This window comes from Bos indicus x Bos taurus, chromosome 13 (genome assembly GCF_003369695.1).
Source record: "Bos indicus x Bos taurus breed Angus x Brahman F1 hybrid chromosome 13, Bos_hybrid_MaternalHap_v2.0, whole genome shotgun sequence".
Classification (NCBI taxonomy): Eukaryota; Metazoa; Chordata; class Mammalia; order Artiodactyla; family Bovidae; genus Bos; species Bos indicus x Bos taurus.
Genome location: NC_040088.1, coordinates 24,471,760 through 24,492,038, shown reverse-complemented (window position 1 = coordinate 24,492,038; position 20,279 = coordinate 24,471,760). Strand labels below are relative to the sequence as shown.

The 20,279-nt window shown below is 49.1% G+C and overlaps 1 protein-coding gene across 1 annotated transcript in view; it reads left to right on the top strand.

The window, feature by feature from the left end:
- Positions 1–20,279, top strand: part of BMP7 (bone morphogenetic protein 7) — an 86,949-nt gene that overhangs the window by 52,062 nt on the left and 14,608 nt on the right. The window contains exon 3 of the mRNA XM_027558980.1: positions 5,502–5,650. Within this exon, the coding sequence (XP_027414781.1) occupies positions 5,502–5,650 (149 nt within the window). The remainder of the gene's footprint in view (positions 1–5,501; positions 5,651–20,279) is intronic.

The window sequence follows — 20,279 nt, the reverse complement described above, 5'->3', positions numbered from 1 at the left end:
CTTAGGTTGGCTTTATTCCCTTTTTAAAATATGGCTTCACTGAGATATAATTCACATACCATCATCCAGTCAACCTCGTAAAACGTATTATTCATTAGTTTTTAGTATATTCAGAGTTGTGCTGTTTAAGGGGCTTCCCTGGTGGTTCAGTAGTAAAGAATTCGCCTGCCAATGCAGGAGACACAGGTGATGCTAGTTCGATCCCTGGGTCAGGAAGATTCCCTGGAGTAGGAAATGGCAACCCACTCCAGTGTTCTTGCCTGGAGAATTCTTGGACAGAGGAACCTGGGGGGCTACAGCCCATGAGGTTGCAAAGAGCTGGACAGGACTTAGTGACTAAACAACAACAGCAGTGGCTAATGATGTTGACCCTCTGTCTGTGTGTTCCCTGGCCATTTGTGTATCTTTAAAGAAATGTCTATTCAAATTGGCCTTCTCCACCTTTGGAATCATGCTAGCTTTACAATATAGCTTCTCAATTTGCCTCTTGTGTTTTCTTGACCAGTTTTTATAAGAAGCAATTTTCTCTTAATAATTTGGTGAATTTGGTAAAAATACAGTATCAAAGCATCTGGGTGTGGATTGGGGAAGGTGTTTTACTCCTATCTCAATTCACTAGTACATATTTAGTAACTTGACTCAAATTTTCTATTTCTTTTTTCTTAACCAATGTTAGCATATTGTATTTCCCCAGAAATTTGCAAATTACACATCCTGTTTATGACACCTTCTTACTTAATACCATATATCCCCGTTGTCAACAAGTACATGCTTTGATGGAGCTGTGAAGCAGTGGGGTGTGCTCTCTGTTTTCACTCGTCTGTCCCTCTCAATAGATTAAGGTTAGTTGTCCATTTTTCTGTTCTGAACAGTGTGACTGTTGTTTGGGTTCTACCTCTGTGGTGAACAAGCCACCCACAACGCGGTGGCTAGAACAACAATGTTTAATTGCCCAGGAATTTGGGCAGGGCTCAGCCGGGCAGTTTTTCTACTATTGGTAGCGTCTGTTGTAGTCCCCAGTGAAGCTGGGAGCTCGGCTGGGGCCGGAACACCCTAGATGCACCTCCCATGAGGGCTGATTTGGTTTCTGTCTCTTTCTCCCCTCATAGACCCTCCTCCTCCACAGCTGCTGCCCTGTTCCCCTTCCGTGCCTTCTCTGCAGTAGAGGAGTCAGGGTTGCCAGTCCAGTGGGCAGCAGAGCAGATCCAAGAAGCCTGTTGCATTCTTGCCCTGGACATGGCAGGGCCTCCTTCCCACTGGTCTGCAGCGAGTCAGATGGTCACTGCAGATGTGAGAGGTGCGAGCAGACTTCCTGATTTATGAGAGCGCTGCTTGTGGGGAGGGGGAGGAGGAATTGTTGATGTCATGTTTGCAGACAATGCATGACTGTGAACATCCTGATACACTTTGATGAATGTTGGTGTCAAAGGTGATCGTTGTTTGAGTGGACATGTGGTCTATTGTTCTGGGGATCTTAGGAAATCACATAAGGACTGGGACCAGGATAAAGTCCCCATCCTAGAATTTCTTGCTGTCTAGCAGGGACTGTGCACCAACACTGGCATGACTTGGAGTAACTATAGAAATGCTCCAAGAGCCTTGGGAGTTTATCCTTAGAGTAGTCTTCCCTCAGCTCCCTCACCTGCTGCAGGAGAGGACATTCTGGCCATTTTACAGAGAAGGAAACTGAGGCTGTGCAATCAGCTGGCTTGCCCTACTTGCTTTCTTCCTTCCCTGCTGCCTGGACTTCATCCCACGCCCCTTCTCTAATATTTTCTCTGCTCCCCACAATGTTGTGACAATAACATGCATCGTGCAGGACTGAACACGCTTCTGATCTCTTGCCCCTTGGTGAGAGGGTGCGTTAAGGAGGTGATGGGGCTCAAGTGCCCAAGTCCTCAGGTCACGCTTCCAGCACTGTGTCCTGGTTCTCTCACTTTCAAGGTTTATCAATGTGGACTTTTGTCCTCCCCTCTCTAAACCTCACTCTGCTGCTGCTGCTAAGTCGCTTCAGTCGTGTCTGACTCTGTGCGACCTCACAGACGGAAGCCCACCAGGCTTCCCTGTCCCTGGGATTCTCCAGGCAAGAACACTGGAGTGGGCTGCCATTTCCTGCTCCAATGCATGAAAGTGAAAAGTGAAAGGGAAGTTGCTCAGTCATGTCCGACTCTTAGCGACCCCATGGACTGCAGCCTACCAGACTCCTCTGTCCATGGGATTTTCCAGGCAAGAGTACTGGAGTGGGGTGCAGTTACCTTCTCCGAAACCTCACTCTACTTGTGTATAAAATGGGAACAGTAACCTGATTGTTGGAGATCAGGGAGCTGGTACACAGAAAGCACCTAGATTCTCAGCAGTGGCAAAGGGGAGAGAGGGCATTTAGGTTCCCTGAAGCCCAGGTGGCATTAGTGGCAAAGAATCTGCCAGTTGAGGAGCTGTGAAAGACATGGATTCAGCCCTTGTGTTGGGAAGATCTCTTGGAGAAGGGCATGGCAACCCACTCCAGTATTCTTGCTTGGAGAATTCCATGGACAGAGGAGCCTGATGGGCTACCATCTACAGGGTCGCAAAGTGTTGGACATGACTGAAGTGACTTGGCACACACGGGGTCCCCACCCTGACGTGTCCAGCTTCTGCTGTCACCTGGGCTGAGTCAGGAAGGTTGGTGTGTTCGTGGTGAATACACATATCATAAAGGGCTTGTTCGTTCCTCCTGGTGTAAGAACCATTGATTTCTAATGAGATGCTCCAGGTGGTGTCGAGAAATTCGCACTTTCCCAGCCGTCTGTCTGGACATGGCTGCTGAGTAATTTCCCGCCTGTCCCGTTCATGGGACCAACCTGGGGCTGAGCCCTACGTCTTAAAGCGGAGCCTGTGTGAGCATCCCACTCCCCCACCTCGACAGGGCTGTCCTGTCCCAATGCCTTCCATGAAGGCTTGGCTCTTCTCAGCAAGGCTGGAACACACTGCGAACCAGGACTCAGGGGAGGGAGACTGCACTCACATGCACGTTGATTCACAATGAGTCAATGCTCGCCTGTAACATCTGGCCCTCGGTGTCCCGGCTGTAATAAAAGAATGTTTAGTATCGTTTGGCAAAGCGTTCTCTCTCCAAAGGCCTGATTCTGTTCCCTGAGTTACTATTCATTGTTTTACTGTCCATCAGGGCCTATCCGGATATCTGGTCACATTTTCCTGCAAATAACAATTTTCTGGCAGAGTCGCCACCCAGGTTGATGACTTCTGTGCTGCAGTGTGGCGGTTTCCTGCTGGGGCCCTGGGAGCCTGAGCGAGTGAGGGGATTGTTTCGGAGTGTGTTTCTTCTCTCATCTGTTAATTGTTGAGAGCAGCAAACTGGTTCGTTGACAGTCTTGGTAACTCTCCATAGCTAGGAAAGCCATCAAGGCAAATTGGAGATGAAGAGAGTGGATATTCTCATTTGGGATCTGTGTGAACATCCTTCTCCAAGTCAGTTTTTTGAAGCTACATCTGAAAGGGCCCCGGGAAAAAAGAGAAGTAAATGGGTCACGGAAGATTGTCTCCTTATCTTAATTCAGTTTGGCCGTGAAAGTTGAACAGCATCCTCAAAATGTTCTGTGGCTCTAAAAGGTCTTGCTTGCTCCTCTGATCTCTCTGTATTACAGAGGCAGTGAGTGTCCTACAGTCACAAGAGACTGTGGTTTGGTTGGCTAAGAGACAAGGCACCGTCTTGTATTGTGGCTCCGCTTGTTGTCCGTAAGCTCAGAAGTCTTATCTCAATCACATGCATGGTGGTGGTGGTTCAGTTGCTCAGTCATGTCTGACTCTTTGCGACCCCGTGGATGGTAGCCTGCCAGGCTCCTGTGTCCATGGCATTTCCCAGGCAAGAATACTGGAGTGGGTTGCCATTTCATTCTCCGGGGAATCTTCCTGACCCAGGGATTGAACCTGGGTCTCCTCCATTGCAGGCAGATTCTTTACCGACTGAGCCATGTAATTTCCCAGGAAAATTAGATTCCCCCCAGCATGAAAAAGATTGTCAATACCTTGGAGCAGGAACTGGTTGGATGTTGTTCATCACTGTACCCACTGCCTGGTACAGTATAGGAGCTAAAATATACTAACTGGCTGTCAAAGGACTCAAAATTTTTGTTTCGAATTCTTATCATTAAAAGTTCCAAAAGAGACATTATGATATCTTATATACTAGAATTGTGAGAAGGCAATGGCAACCCACTCCAGTACTCTTGCCTGGAGAATCCCATGGATGGAGGAGCCTGGTAGGCTGCAGTCCATGGGGTCGCTGAGGGTCGGACACAACTTCACTTTCACTTTCACTTTTCACTTTCATGCACTGGAGAAGGAAATGGCAACCCACTCCAGTGTTCTTGCCTGGAGAATCCCAGGGATGGAGGAGTCTGGTGGGCTGCCGTCTACAGGGTCACACAGAGTCGGACACGACTGAAGTGACTTAGCAGCAGCAGCATATACTAGAATTCTACTATCTAGGAGTGTAAAAATCCATTCATCCATCCATCCATCTTTCTTCCATTCATCCATCATTCACCATCCATCCATCCTTCCATCCATCTTCCATCCATCCATCCATCCATCCATCCATCTTCATCCATTCACCCTCCATCCTTACAAGGTTATTTGTGGTTTTAACCATTTTCTATTACAAATCTGAGAAAGAGAATTAAAGTACTCCCTCTACTAATGATGTTTGCTGGGGGTCCACTTCCTAATGCTTGGTGGCCTCATGAAGAAATTATATAGTATGGAAATAAGGAGCATCTCTGCACTGGTGCTCAGATGCCAGGCTGAAGCCCCAGTCTAGCATCTTCCTGGCTAAGTGACCTTGGGCAAGTCATGGTTTTATCGTGGATCCATCAGAGATGGAAATACCCCCACAATTTAGTGTTGTAAGAACTGAATGAGACAATGTGTGTAGAGCTCTTGGGACAGTGCCTGGCAAGTGGTGAATAAGTGAACAAGGGTGAACTTCTGTTCCCTGAGACTTCTAGCCTCATGGAGATGGTGGGATTCCTGCCTTCCTGTGCTCTGTCCCACTAGTATCCCCTCAACATTGTTGTTGTTGTTCATTCAGTCAGTCGTGTCTGACTCTCTGCAACCCCATGGACTGCAGCATACCAGGCTTCCCTGTCTTTCACCATCTCCCGGAGCTTGCTCAAACCCATGTCCATTGAGTCAGTGATGCCATCCAACCATCTCATCCTTTGTCACCCCCAACAAATCTGAAGGGCACGTCTGTCTCGTAGCAGCTCCTTGTCTCCTGTGTGTATCTCTTTACCCCCGTTCTGCACTCTGTCTCCCATCAGGGGTCTCCACGGCTGGATCTTGGTCTGATGAACGCACTTTGTTGGGGGACGGGCTGGCGGACCTCCTGCCAGCTCCCCCACTCACAAAGTTCTGCCATGCACCAGTGGCTGACTGGCTGACGGGGGTGACCGAGCCACGACCTGCTGACCTGGAGCCTGTGTCTCTCTCCTCTCTTGCAGGGAGTCCGACCTGTTCCTGCTCGACAGCCGCACCCTCTGGGCCTCAGAGGAGGGCTGGCTCGTTTTTGATATCACAGCCACCAGCAACCACTGGGTGGTCAACCCGCGGCACAACCTGGGCCTGCAGTTGTCGGTGGAGACTCTGGACGGTAAGTCCCCAGCCAGCACCCCAGCTCATGCTGATGCAGCCCGCAACTGTAGACTCTGGGGGGAGCTCAACTCATGTCTATTAGGACCAGGTTTCCTCTGCTCCCTTCCCCATCAGCACTTCCTATCGAGCATTCTAATCCAAATGAAAGCAGTCTCTACCCCTTTTTCATATGGCATTTATACTGTTGGCCAGAGCTGGGTTGGGTAAGGCCTCATTGCTCCAAGTGTGGTTCCAAAGCAGCACAGGTGGCCCCCGCCGTTAGAAATGCAGACTCTCTGGCCCATCCCAGGCCTGCCCTATCTGAACCTGCACTTCAGCTGAGCCCCTAGTGATGCTCGCACATGCAACATCTGAGCCGTGCTGACGCAGGCCCCTCAAACTCAGGACACAGGACATCCTGGGGTGTCTTGGGCTTTGTAGGATGTTTCATGGTTTCCCTGGCCTCTCCCCACTTGAAGCCAATCGCCTCTCCCACTTGTGACACCAAAAATGTCTCTAGACATTGTCAGATGTCCGCTGCAGGGCAAAATCACCCCAGTGAAGGACATTGCACTGGTGTGAGGCATGAACCCCCTTCCAAGAGACTGAATGTAGTGTCGACTCCCGAATACTTGGAGAAGCTACTGTTTGTCCCCACCCCCCCACCCCCAGCATCTCTCCCACATGCCACGGCCATGTTTTCTGAGAAGGGCAGACAAGAAGGCAAGTGGAGCAGTAGGGTGGGCCTGGCTGTGCCAGTTTCTCCTTCCGCAAAGTCTATTTCTTATGAAGTGGGGGTGGTTTTAGGATGTGCAACATCTTTCTTATACCAGTTTTTAAAAATTTATATTTTAGCGTGTTATGTTGTGTTAGTAACTCAGCTGTGTCCAACTCTTTTGTGACCCCCATGGACTGTAGCCCACCAGGCTCCTCTGTCCATGGGATTCTCCAGGCAAGAATGCTGGAGTGGGTTGCCATTTCCTTCTCCAGAGGATCTTCCCAACCCAGGAATCGAACCTGGGTCTCCTGCATTGCAGGCGGATTCTTTACTGTCTGAGACACTAGGGAAGCCCATATTGTAGTATAGGTATTAACAATACATGTTCTAGGCTCCAAATTTAAGTTCCAGATGTGTGCAACACTGAATAGTTTCCCTCTGACGTCCTTCCTCCAGCTGCTGCGTTCCACGCCCCAGAGGCAGCTACGTCTGAGTTATTGGGTACTTCCCTTGTGACTCAGCTGCAATGCGGGAGACCTGGGTTCGATCCCTGGGTTGGGAAGATCCCCTGGAGAAGGGAAAGGCTACCCACTCCAGTATTCTGGCCTGGAGAATTCCGTGGACTGTATAGTCCATGGGGTCGCAAGGAGTTGGACACGACTGAGTTACTTTCTCTTCAAGGATGCCTTCTGGGCATCTAAGCTATTAAATGTATAGAGTCTGCTTTTTCCTCCCCCCACAAATACTGGCATAGTCTACACAGTGTCCTTCACCTTGCTTTTTTCACCTGACAATGTATCTCGGAGGCTGGTCTTTTTCCGCCGTTAAAGTGCTTCCCGTTCTGTAAAGGCTCTTGTGTGTATGTGTGCATGTGGAGTGAATGCAGCCCTACTGCTCTCTCACTGTGTGACTGGACAATTTCCCTCATGTCCCAGAGCCTCCGTTCCTCATCTCCAACACTCAGGTAATGAGAGGGCCTGAGCCATTGGGTTGTTCTGAGGTTGAGTGAGTTAATACAGAAGACTTTAAAAAATCATGTCCGGTACTAGTTTGCATTCCCACCAACAGTGTAAGAGGGTTCCCTTTTCTCCACACCCTCTCCAGCATTTACTGCTTGTAGACTTTTGGATCGCAGCCATTCTGACTGGCATGAAATGGTACCTCATTGTGGTTTTGATTTGCATTTCTCTGATAATGAGTGATGTTGAGCATCTTTTCATGTGTTTGTTAGCCATCTGTATGTCTTCTTTGGAGAAATGTATATTTAGTTATTTGGCCCATTTTTTGATTGGGTCATTTATTTTTCTGGAATTGAGCTGCAGGAGTTGCTTGTACATTTTTGAGATTAGTTGTTTGTAAATTGCTTCATTTGCTATTATTTTCTCCCATTCTGAAGGCTGTCTTTTCACCTTGCTTATAGTTTCCTTTGTTGTGCAGAAGCTTTTAATTTTAATTAGGTCCCATGCAAACTAGTACAGCCACTATGGAGAACAGTGTAGATATTCCTTAAAAAACTGGAAATAGAACTGCCTTATGACCCAGAAATCCCACTGCTGGGCATACATACCAAGGAAACCAGAATTGAAAGAGACACGTGTAGCCCAATGTTCATCGCAGCACTGTTTATAATAGCCAGGACATGGAAGCAACCTAGATGTCCATCAGCAGATGAATGGATAAGAAAGCAGTGGTACATATACACAATGGAGTATTACTCAGCCATTAAAAAGAAAACATTTGAATCAGTTCTAATGAGGTGGATGAAACTGGAGCCTATTATACAGAGTGAAGTAAGCCAGAAAGAAAAACACCAATACAGTATAATAATGCTGATATATGGAATTTAGAAAGATGGTAATGATAACCTTGTATGTGAGACAGGAAAAGAGACACAGATGTATAGAACAGTCTTTTGGACTCTGTGGGAGAGGAAGAGGGTGGGGAGATTTGGGAGAATGGCATTGAAACATGTATAATATCATATATAAAACAAATCACCAGTCCAGGTTTGATGCACGATACTGGATGCTTGGGGCTGGTGCACTGGGACGACCCAGAGGGATGTACGGGGAGGGAGGAGGGAGGAGGGTTCAGGATGGGGAACACATGTACATCCGTGGCAGATTCATGTTGATGTATGGCAAAACCAATACAATATTGTAAAGTAATTAACCTCCAATTAAAATAAATAAATTTATATTAAAAAAAGAAAATACCAGAAAAAATTAAAAAATAAAAGTCATATCCTGAGGCACACAGGAATCCCCTGGGCTTCTTGTGAAAATGCAGATTCTGATTCAGCAGGTCTGGGGCAAAGAGGAGGCTGTGGTCCAAACACCCCCCCAAGTGATGCAGAAGCTGCTGGTCCCCAGACTGTGCTTTGAGTAGCAAGGGCTGAGAAGAGGACTTGGCTCGTAATACACATGTCCTAGAAGTTGTTACTACCACCAAAAGTGACTCATCCAGTCCCCCTGTGATGAATGTCTAGAGTTTCCCGTCTTTCACTCTTACCAACAGGGCTGCAGTGCGTACGTCCTTGGACCCTTGAGTGAGTGTGACTCTAGGCACAGTTCCCAAAAGTGACATTGTCTGTTTGTAGTTTTGATCAGTATTGTCAGTTTGCCCTCCTGAGAGGTCATTCCATTTGTACGAGGGCACCGGTGCCCCTTCTTTGTTGGAAGGAAGATGCTCAGTCATTCAGTCGTATCCAACTCGGTGTGGCCCCATGGACTGTAGCCTGCCAGGCTCCTCTGCCCTTGGAATTTTCCAGGCAAGAATACTGGTGTGGTGTTTCCTCCTCCAGGGGATCTTCCTGACCCAGGGATCAAACATGCATCTCCCGCAGTGGCAGGCGTATTCTTCATCAGCTTTCAAACTTACCTGTCTTGGCTAATCCGATAGATGACACGTGGGATCTCATAGTTTTGCCTTGCTCTTCTCTCCTCTGAGCGAGGCTGAGCCCTTCCTCTGAATTTGCCATTTCCTCCTTGTCTGTCTCCTCTGTCCATTGCTTGCAGAGGGTGTTGGGCTTTTTCTGCTTTACATTTTAGGGACATTTGGTCCTTTGTGATTGAGCTGTAAATATTGTTCCAGTTTTTAGTTTTTCTTTTACTGTGGTTAATGCTGGGTTTTGCCAAGTAGATTTAGACAGCATAGATACATTTTATAATTTTTTCTCTAGACTTATCTGTCTATGGCCACATGCTATATGAGAATGGTCACAGAGTTTAGGGCCACATTTGTCTTCTTTCCAGTCTAGTCTTCTTCCTACTGACGGTTTCCCCAAGCTTCCCTCCCACCCCAAACTTTCCTTCCCCTTTCCGTGCCCCTAACACTTTATAGTGGGGTCCTAGGAGGTACTGTAGTTTCCTGTTGTTCTATACCTGATTTTCAAGCTATGCATGGTGGACCAAATTCAGCCTCCAAGCTGTTTTGGGGTGCCTGTGAGCTAAGAATAGTTTTCAAATTTTTAAATGGCTGAGAAAAATTTTTAAAAGACTATTTTGTGACATAAAATTATATGGGATCTACATTTTGGTGTCCATAAATAAAGTTTTCGTATTCCACAGTCATACTAACTGGTTTATGCCATCACCCGAGCCTGCTTTTGTGCTGTAACAACAGAGTTGAGTAGTTGTGACAGTAACGCTATGGCCCAGAAATCTGGAAATATTATTTGCAGAAATGCTGTTTATAGAAGGAGTTTGCCACTACCAGAATTTCTTAAACTGTGTTCTGTGAGGAATCATGATCAGTTATGTGCAAGAAAGGCTAGGCTGGATGAACTAAGCAGGTTTCACTGCAGGACTTATCAGAGCCTTTATTTTGCCAATGTCCATTGTGAATCTCCTGATAGGGTCAACTGCATAGCCGAATTCCAAACTTATTTGGCAATAGGTTCATTCAGTTCTTCTTTGTTCTTAAAAGTCCCTGTGGAACATATTGGGTATGGGGCACAAATGAGGCTGAGGGAGACTTGATTGCTTTCTTCAGAGTGACCTTTTCCCTGAACTTGTGGATATGGGTTTGACCTGCTAACTTGACCTCAGTGGGTCTGGTGCTCCTCTGTCCTGCCTACCCTTCTGGCTCAGGATGGCTTAGGTTTGGTTTTTCTCTTAAGTGACACTCAACCCAGTGTCAAGCCTGCCAACCCCTTTCTCCCCCACACCCAGGGTCTTTGTCCCCCACCTTTTGCTGAGGCTTGGCATTTATTGAGGTGTCGTAGCCCGATGGTTAGAGCCTGGGCTCAGGAGCTGGCTAACTCCCCAGGTTTGAGTCCCAGCTCTGCTGTTTCTAGCCACATGACCCAGGGTGAGTCACTTAATGTCCCTAATCTGGAAAATGGGGTTAATAATAGCTTCCACCTCTCAGGGTGGTTGTGAAGGATTAGATGAGCTCATGCCAGTGAAAAGCTTAATTGCTTAACATGTGGTAGCTGCTAAGCACAAAGTAAGTGCTTTCTGCCATTGTCTCCTATAATCCTCACCATTACCACTTGGGTGGATGCTATTATTAACATCTCCATGGGACAGGCGAGGGAACTGAGGCCCCTGAGGGGTGTTGAGTCTCTATATTCCATCAGCTGCCTCCATGCAGGAGGAGTATAGCCTAGTGGCCGCAGGATGCTGTCTAGAGTTAGGGTAAGGGTCCGATGCTGGGCCCCTGACTTGGTGCCTCACCTCCTCCCCTCCTAATGGGGCCCTGGGGCCGGGCATGGATGCTGCCGCCCTGGGACCTGACTTGTCCAGGTGCTGTGCACGCTGAGGCAGCAAGTTTGGTCTGGTTGCCCGAGTCAGGGAAGGCCCACCCACCCACACCATCTGGGAGGGGCAGAATATTCAGTGGGCAGCTGGGCATGTGAGTTTTTGGATCTTTGACGGGGGGATGAGATACGAAGCGAGAGGGCCCAGCATTTCTGAGACCACAGGCTCCTGGCTGGGAAACTTTTCCTCCACGGGGTTCCTTCTGCATCAGAATCCTCAGGGTGGCAGGCACATTGAACATACAGATTCCCAGGCTCCACCTCCAGACCCTCTGATGGCGAGTCCCCGAAGATGGGCCCAGGAATCTGCCTTTTCTCACAAGCTCCTCAGTAACTTGGAATCTGGCCCAGTGATAAGATTCTGGTGAAGTCATGCCCCGTGTTTTGGGGTACGCTGTTTATAAGATGGTGCTCAGGCTGGCCACATCTAAACGTGAGTTCCAACCTTTTCATGTTGGATGCCTACACAGGTGAAAGATCAGCGGGGCCTGCTGGGGAGTCCATGAATGCTGGGGTGATGCCATGTGATGGGCAGATTAGTGGGCAGATACTGTGGCCAGCCCTGCATGGCCTGTGGAAACAGCCTGGTCCCTGCCCTGGGACCACTAGCTGTAATATGAACTCAGTGAGGGTCGCTGCCTTGGACAGCACCTGGAGGGGACGAGTTCCAGGGCGTGGCACCCGTGCCCAACTCCCATTGCCCCATCTGGGAGGAGAGGGGATGGGGCCCTGGGCTAGGCGTGCAGCGTCTTACGGTGAGCTCACTTTCATCCTTGTGAAGTACAGGGGTTACAGACCTCCTTTCCTGATGTTTGGTGCGAGGTGAGGTGAGCCCGGGTCTCCAAATGCCGCCTGAGACCACCCAGGAAGCGTGTATCTGTTTCCTCTTCGTCCAGCTGCAGCCCTCCTGTCGGAGAGTGTGCACAGCTGGGGCCTCCGCCAGCCAGCAAGCCCCTGTGGGAGAAGCCCATAAACCCCTCGGGCACCTGGGGCTCATCAGGAACCAAGTGGGGAGCCTCATCTCGTCTCCGAGGATGGGATGCTGCAGGAAGGAGGGCTGGTGTCTGCTGTCCCTCCTTGCACAGATGAGGACAGGAAGCCCCTCCCCCGCCCCAGCCACAAAGGCTGGGCAGGTCCCCCACCCTCCAGGGGTGGTGAGAGAGGGGAGAAGAGGCCCCCTGAGCAGAGGAGACCCTGACACTAGTGTGGAGGGCCTGCCAGCTGGCAAGGGGGCTATCCGGAGGTGCTGCTGAGAGCTGAACCCTCACAGCCTGCCTGGACCAGGGAGTCTCATGCAGGAACAGAGGGGGTTTAGGCCTGCGGCTACTACATTCACTCCAGGGCCCAGGAGCCTGGTGCTCCACAGGGAGGCCTCATGTGATTTTGGGATTCAGTCCAACCTCCTGATGCCATCCATCCATGTCCCTTGTTCCTTGGGCATGATTATGGCTAGGAGGAAGAAAAGAGTGAATTCATGTAAAATGCTGAGCCCTGGGCCAGCACCCTGTCCGCGGAGTGACGTCACCAGCAGCCACACCTGGGGGCAGTGTGTCATTAACAAGCTCCTGCTGGGTGCACAGCCGGCCATCCAGACAGAACCCAGGACCCTAAAGCGTCTTGGTTTCTGCCTGGCTGTTCTCTCCAAATCCCCTTTCCTGAGAAGAGAGTTTGAAAAAGGACTCAGAAGACAGTGGGTTTCCCACAGGACTAACTAGAGGAGCCAGTGTCACTGAAGTGGCCAGGGGTCCTCCCTCCATGCAAAAATATTAAAAATTATGTTTATAACCATCTGGGTATAACGATGAATATAATCCTAGCTGGATTAAAAATGAAAACACTGTGTCCAGCCCTAAAAACCCCATGTTTTGTGTTCTGATTTTAAGAGACGTTAGGATGTTTTCCTGGGCCCCTAAAAATACCGTGGGCCTGACCACAGGGCCTGATGGTCAAGTCAGCCCGGGGCCTGCATGCCAGCCTGGGAGTGATGATGAACCCTCTGAGCCCCAGCACCTGGTGGTCAGAACCAGCTTCCTACCATCAAGGGCCTTTTGGCCTATGTTGAAAGCACATTTATTCACTCAACAAACATCTGTGTAGAGCTCTGATGGGCCAGGGGGCTATTGCAGACTCTGCTCCAGCTTGAACAAGACAAGGCTTCTTCCATCCTGAGGACAGCTTGGGGGGGTTCCTGCACATGGCATTCCTGATACTGCCTCCCATCGCCAAGCAACGGCGAAGTGAATACTGATTTGGGCTGGAGACTTTTACATCTTTGCAGACACAGAAGCACCTACTTTTTTGTTCCCAAGACATCTGTTCCAACCTCTTGTCCTAACTTACAGGATCCTCCTTCTTTCCCTTGTCTGCTTAAGAAATCACTGATGGCTCGGGAGGGCAGCACTGTTCGGCCCTGGCTCCCTGACCCAAGAATATAATCTGAGGGTCTCAGTTCCCCTCTCATACTCTCTCGTAGGGGACCTCCAGCTTCCTGACTGCCCCAGAGCTCCAAGAACAGAAGGGCCCCTTCTTCTCCCACCCACCCACCTCTGCCTTCTGGAGGCAGACTCGGGCTCGTGCTGGACTTCTATGTACATAGAGGGCCTCGGGTTTCTCTCCAGGGCCGCAAGAGTACATATCCCTATTCTTGATCATCCCAGATGGGATCAAATGGGATTGCGAGGCACTTAAAGGATTGAGGGCATATGCTGTGCAAGTGTGGCGCCGGCCGCAGCAGCTGGGGACAGCCCCAGGAGTGAGCCAATCGCCCACGGAGGCCGAGGAGACTAAGCCCCGTCAAGCTGAGGTTGGCGAGCAGTCCACCCGAGGCACAGCTGGCTCCCAGGTGCCTTTGTCCTTGCGATTGCTTCACATCCTGTTTGTTCAGAAGCCAGAGCGAGAGAACCAAGGAAGAGGCCTTGATGACTGAGAGGCTGGGGTGGGTCCTTCCAGGGCTGGTGGACAATGGCAGCTGGGGTGGCCTTGGGAAATTGGGGTAAGGAGATGTCACAAACATTAACTGTGTTCTCACTGGTCACTTAGGCCTTGGTCCATCAAGAGGAGTGGCTGGAATTAATGTGTTTTGCACAATGAAGGAGGAGCATTCTTAATGCTCTGGGACTCTGAAGGGCACCCAATAGCTGTAGGCCTGGAAAACAAAGAAGCCACAAGAAAACCAAAATGCCACTACTCTCTGCAGTTGAGCTGTGCTCCCTCCTCTCCTGGGAGGCCCATCTTGTGCTTCTTGTCTGCTCCTGGGCTCTTCTGGGCTGGGCGTGCCATTTCTGCTCAGGCCACTGGGACCTGCCAGCCATGGCCTGATGCACTGGCTCATCCCTGGTCCTCAAATCACTTCCCAGAGTCCAACATCCACACCCTTGCCCACCTGGCCCGCCTCTTGTAAGGATCTCCCCTTCGAGCCTCCATGGATCCCTCCAACTTCTGGAGGCCCCAGAAGTGGTCTGTGTCCGTGCCTGGGCAACCTCTCCTTTCTGCTTTTCCAGCCACTTGCGCTCGGCAAAGGCTCAGTGGTCAAGTTTGTAGCCTCCAGTCATCTTTCTCCATCTGTAAATGGAATAGCTAGTAGTCAGTGAGCTTCCCTGTTGGCTCAGACAGTAAAGAATCAGCCTGCAATGCGGGAGACCCAGGTTCAATCCCTGGATTGGTAAGATCCCCTGGTATGGCAACCCACTCCAGTATTCTTGCCTGGAGAATCCCCATGGACAGAGGAGCCTGGCAGGCTACGGTCCATGAGATTGAAAAGAGTCGGACACAACTGAGCGACTGAGCACAGCGCATGGCACAGTAGTCAGTAGTCCTGCCTCAGGAGCCGTACACAGAATGGGCTCCACACGGTGCCTGGCATGAAGCACATACTCAATAATCTGCTGTGAACCAGCAATGGGTAGAGCCCACTCTTCCAGGAACCCTTTCCTTGGCAGATAATAGACAGTAAAGGCATCTTATCTCATGGGGACATTTTATGGTTTTCTTTACAAGTCTAGAATTATATGGATCTGGGTCATTTAGTCCAGAGATCAGCAAACTCTTTCTGTAAAGTGCCAGATGATAAATGTTTTGGTTTTGTGGGTCAGACACTCTCTGTGAGGTTCCTCAACTTGGTCATTAGAGTGGCAGTAAATATATGCACTAAAGCAGATGGTAAATGTGTGCATGGATGTGCAAGGCTTTGTTCCAACAAAACTGTATTTGCAAAAAGATGCAGAGGGCTGGATTTGGCCCATGGACTTTAGTTGGCCATCCCTGGTTAGTGTTAGCAGTGGACCCAGCCCTGCCAGGGAAGCAGAGCCGCTCTGTAGCCTCCCTGGCCTCTCCAGATGGCAGGCGGGATGATACCAGCTCTGATGGACTCTGAGAGTGTGCAAAGAGTGTGGGGAATGGGCAACATGAAGGATTGCACCTCTGCTTCACATCACAGAAATGAAAATGTAGGTCCACACAAAACCTGTCCGGAAACATCTCATGACGCTTGTGCTCGCCCATGCTGGAAACAGCCTACGTGTCCTTCAGGTGCTGATGCGTCACCAGCCTTCGTGCATCCACACTGTGGACCGTGAAGCTCATGGCACCGTGAGAGCATCTCAGAGACACGTGGGTTGAAATAAGCTGACACAGAAACTAGGCGTGCCTGTGTATGAAATGTCTAGAAAGTGCAAACCTGTAAGGATGCAAAAAGGTCAGTCATCGCTAGAGTCTGGGAGTCGGGGAAGGGAGTGACGAGAAAGCAGGCTTTCTCCTCCTTGGCACTGTTGGCATTTTCTGTGTGCTTTTTGGGGTGGGGATATCCTCTGTGCTGTTGGATGTTTAGCAGCATCTCTGGCCTCCACCCACTCCATGCCAGCAGCATCCTTTGCCCCAAATTGTAAGAACTGCCACTGTCCCCTGGACGGGGCAGGCTCAACCCTGGTTGGACGCCCTGAGATTAAGCAGCACAAGGGGATTCTTTGGGGTGTGGGCAGTGCCCTGTATCCTGATAGAAGTGATGCTGAGATGAACCCATACACACATTAAAACAGATCTGTTTACCAAAAGAAGGTCGATTTTTGTTGTTCAGTCACTCAGTCACGTCCGACTCTTTGCAACCCCATGGACTGTAGTACATCAGCCTTCCCTGTCCTTTAGGATCTCCCAGCATTTGCTCAAACTCATGTCCATTGAGTCGGTGATGCCATCCAACTATCTCACCCTCTGTTGCCCCCTTCTCCTCCTGCCCTCAACCTTTCCCAGCATCAGGGTCTTTTCCAATGAGTTGGCTCTTCACATCAGGTGGCCAAAATGTTGGAGCCTATACATTAATTTGAAAACAAAAATTTAAGGAAGGTCAAAAGGGAGAAACAGAATACCCCATAGACAGGCAAGCCATGAATTCTTCTAAGGATGAAGAAATCAGCAATTGGCAGAGTTGTTACCTACCTGTTGGGTGGGTGGGAGGCCTCCCCACTGTGGTTGTTATAGTCTGTGGCGGGGTCAGTCACCATCACATGCCAGGAAAGGCTTTCTATCTTGACTAAAGGAGCATGTCTTGGCAGATAAAACACAGATGGTTGTTCAATGTGAATGGCCTGGTTTAATGTGAATTTCAGATAAACAGCAAATCACTACATAATATAAGTATGTCCCATGTATTGCAAACATTATTCATTTATCTGAAATTCAAATTTAACTGAGCATCTTGTACTTTTATTTGCAAAATGTGATAACCCCCATCCTTGGGCAAATCTTCAGGTTTTTTTTTTTTTTTTTAAACCTATTAACTCTTGTCTAAGGCTTCCTAGGTGGCTCAGTAGTAAAGAATTCACCTGTCGATGCAACAAACATAGATTTGATCCCTGGGTCGGGAAGATCCTCTGGAGGAGGAAGTGGCAACCCAGTCCAGTATTCTTGCCTGAAAAATCCCATGGGCAGAAGAGCCTGGCAGGCTACAGTCTCTGGGGTCCAAAGAGTTGGGCACCCCTGTGTGACTGAACACGAGCACTAACACTTGTCTAGAATATAAATTCTTTTCATCTTTCCCAAAGATACAGACCTATGTTAAAATCAGACGTGTCTCTTTTGCCTAGATGAATGTCACCCAGCTCAATCCCTCTGCCTGATACGTTTGGCTTGGCTCTCTATTCAGTGTGGTTTGCCCTGGACATTTAGAGACAAATAAAACAAATCCTTGCAAGTGCTAAGTGAAGCCCATATATTGTAACATCATAAAATGAAAAGGAATTCCTCTCCCAGCCAACCCACGCGTCCTCTCCCCCAATATAACCTTTCTCTGCCCTTTGTGGGGATATTAAAACAAAAATAAACTTTATGTATGTACATATCCACGTATGTTGGTATATGCTTTAACTTTCTTTACTCCCTTGTGGAATCACACCGTATCATGTTCTGCCTGTCACTTGGCAGCCCTTCCTTCTGTCGGCCTCATGAGAGCCTAGACCTGTCTTGTTCCTGTCGGAACACCCCTCCACCCCCAGGCACAGAGCCGTGCTGGGCTCGGGACATGTGGGCACCAGGGATATTTGTAAATAGATGAATGGATTGTTTAGGTGGCTGGTTGGCACTCCATGCTGTGCCCCCTCATCCAATTGTCCTGCTTTAACAAAGCATCACATCGTCTCTGGGTTTCACATCAAAAAACTTGACCACAGTGACTTCCCTCTGGCATGACTGTGTTGCCTGACTTACTTTTGGGAGGGTATACATAACTGCTGGCTCTCAACCTGGGACATTTTGCCTCCCAGGGTTCATGTGGCCAGGTCTGCAAACATGTCGGGGATGCATTTTGGGAACAGCCAAGTATGCTGCTAACACAGCCTACCATGCCCACGACAGTGCCCCAGAGAACCATCAGTCCAAATGCCCAGTGCTGGATAGAGAGGCGGCTGTATTTGTGATCACCTTCTTTGTGAACATGCTTTTTTCCCCCAAAGTATGATTCCAACTTTATCAAATATGTGCATGGGTAAGAAGAGAAAAGACTAGAAGGAAAAGCTCAAACTATTTACGGAATTACGGACTTAGCAAACTTTGCGGTATGAATTTTGGAAAAATCCGTTTAACTGGACTAGGGTTTTTTCACACACTGTAAAATGCAGTAAAAAGGTAAAAGTTTCAACGTGTAAATGCTGGGTGGGCTCAGTACGACGTGCTTAAGTATGACACCACCACAGGTGGCATACTGGTCAGGATCTAGCTGCCTGCACAGACAGGCAGTCTGAGGGCTGGTGACCAGTCCTGCCTCTGATCTCTCCTGCCTGTGGGCCAGAGTTTTGGTGAAACGTGCTTTGGGTCCCGTCTGAGAGCTCTAGCCTGTGTGGGAACAGTGGGTGCAGAGGACCATCCCTGCCCTGAGTTGTTGATTATTTGTAGGAGGACAATGTGTGTTCAGGGCTCAGAGAGGCTGCCCTGAGCACTATGGGGGTCCAGGGGAGGGCATGGTGGATGGGGGCTTGTTTCTGGACCCCCACTTGGCTTCCCCTCTCCCCACTCTATCTGCTCCCCACACACCAGCCCTAGTGGGCCTCTTGCCACAGAACTCTGGCCCTGCCACATCCTCTGGGGCTGCTAACACAGCCTACACCTAGAACATGATCCCAAGCCCCCACTGAGACCTCATGTGACTCACCGCTGACCAGTGCCCGCTCGTCCCTGAGCGCATCTCCCTCTCTGCTCAGCTTGTGGGGGCTGCCACCTTGCTTGGTGCTATGCCCAGCATCAGCACAGCACAGTGCCTGGCACACAGTGGGGGCTCCATGAATCGTTGTTGATTGAACCACTAAATGAATAAGCACGTTGTTTGTTCAAACCTTGGACGGAAGGGGACAAGGCAAAGGAATTTGCAGATGCAGGACCCCTCAGCAGCCACAAGAGATGAGATCAACATGCATTTCATTGACAAGGAAAGATGTCCACAGTACGTTGCCCCCAAACCAGTTTTTTTGTGAAATAGCAAGGACAGCATATCACTAGGTAGTGTTTTCATAACCTCCCACCCTAACAGGAAGAAAAGCTATGACAAACCTAGACAGCATATTAAGAAGCAGAGACACCACTTTAACGACAAAGATCCATATAGTCAAATGTTCCATTTTTCTAGTAATCATGTCCCAGTATGAGAGTTGGACCATAAAGAAGGCTGAGTGCTGAAGAATTGATGCTTTTGAACCACAGTGCTGGAGAAGACTCTTGAGAGTCACTTAAACAAGAAAGAGATCAAAACAGTCACTCCTAAAGGAAATCAACCCTGAATATTCATTGGAAAGCCAGATACTGAAGCTCTAATACTTTGGCTACCTGAGGTGAAGAGCTGACTCATTGGAAAAGACCCTGATGCTGGGAAAGATTGAAGGCAAAACCAGAAAGGCGTGACAGAGAATAAGATGGTTAGGCAGCATCACTGACTCAGTAGATGTGAATCTGAGCAAACTCCAAAAGATAGTGAAGGACAGGGGAGTCTGGCATGCTGCAGACCATGGGGTCACAAAGAGTCAGACATTGACTTACCGACTGAACAACAACAACCCCAAGAGGAAGCCAGGGGATGGACCCAGTTCGGAGTCCTTCATTCCTCATTCTTCCCAATTGCCAGGGTCACATAGTTGATGTTTCAAGGAACACCAGGGAGAAGACGAGTCTGGGAGAGAGCTGTCTCCTCCCCCACCCCTGGGTGGCTCTTTGAGGTGTGGCCCTGAGTGAAGGGGGCCTCTAAGCTCACGTCAGCCTCCACCCTGTGTTAGGGAACCTTGACCTCTTTTTAGCTCACAGGGCAGCTCAGGAGGGAGACTGGGGTATTTGCAGCTCTGGGACATGCTGATGTCACAGCTGAGAACTTGACCTTTGGCTCCAACGGAACAGGGTTCAAATCCTGGCTCCACCACTGACCTGTCGCAAGGCCTTCATAGTGTAACCTTTCTTCTCTTTATAAAGTGACATCATGATATCTGTTCTGTGGGACCATGTAGAGGGTTGGATGGACTGAGTGCTCCATCCGCTGTTGGCATGGAAGGCATTTATGTGTTCATTTAATAAATGGTCATTAAATCCATGAGTGCCAGGCACTGTGATAGACATCCTTATACTATTTATTAACAAAAACTGTCTCCCAGCATTCAGTGGATGGATCATTCCTACCCCTGTTTTTTTTTTATTAATGAATTA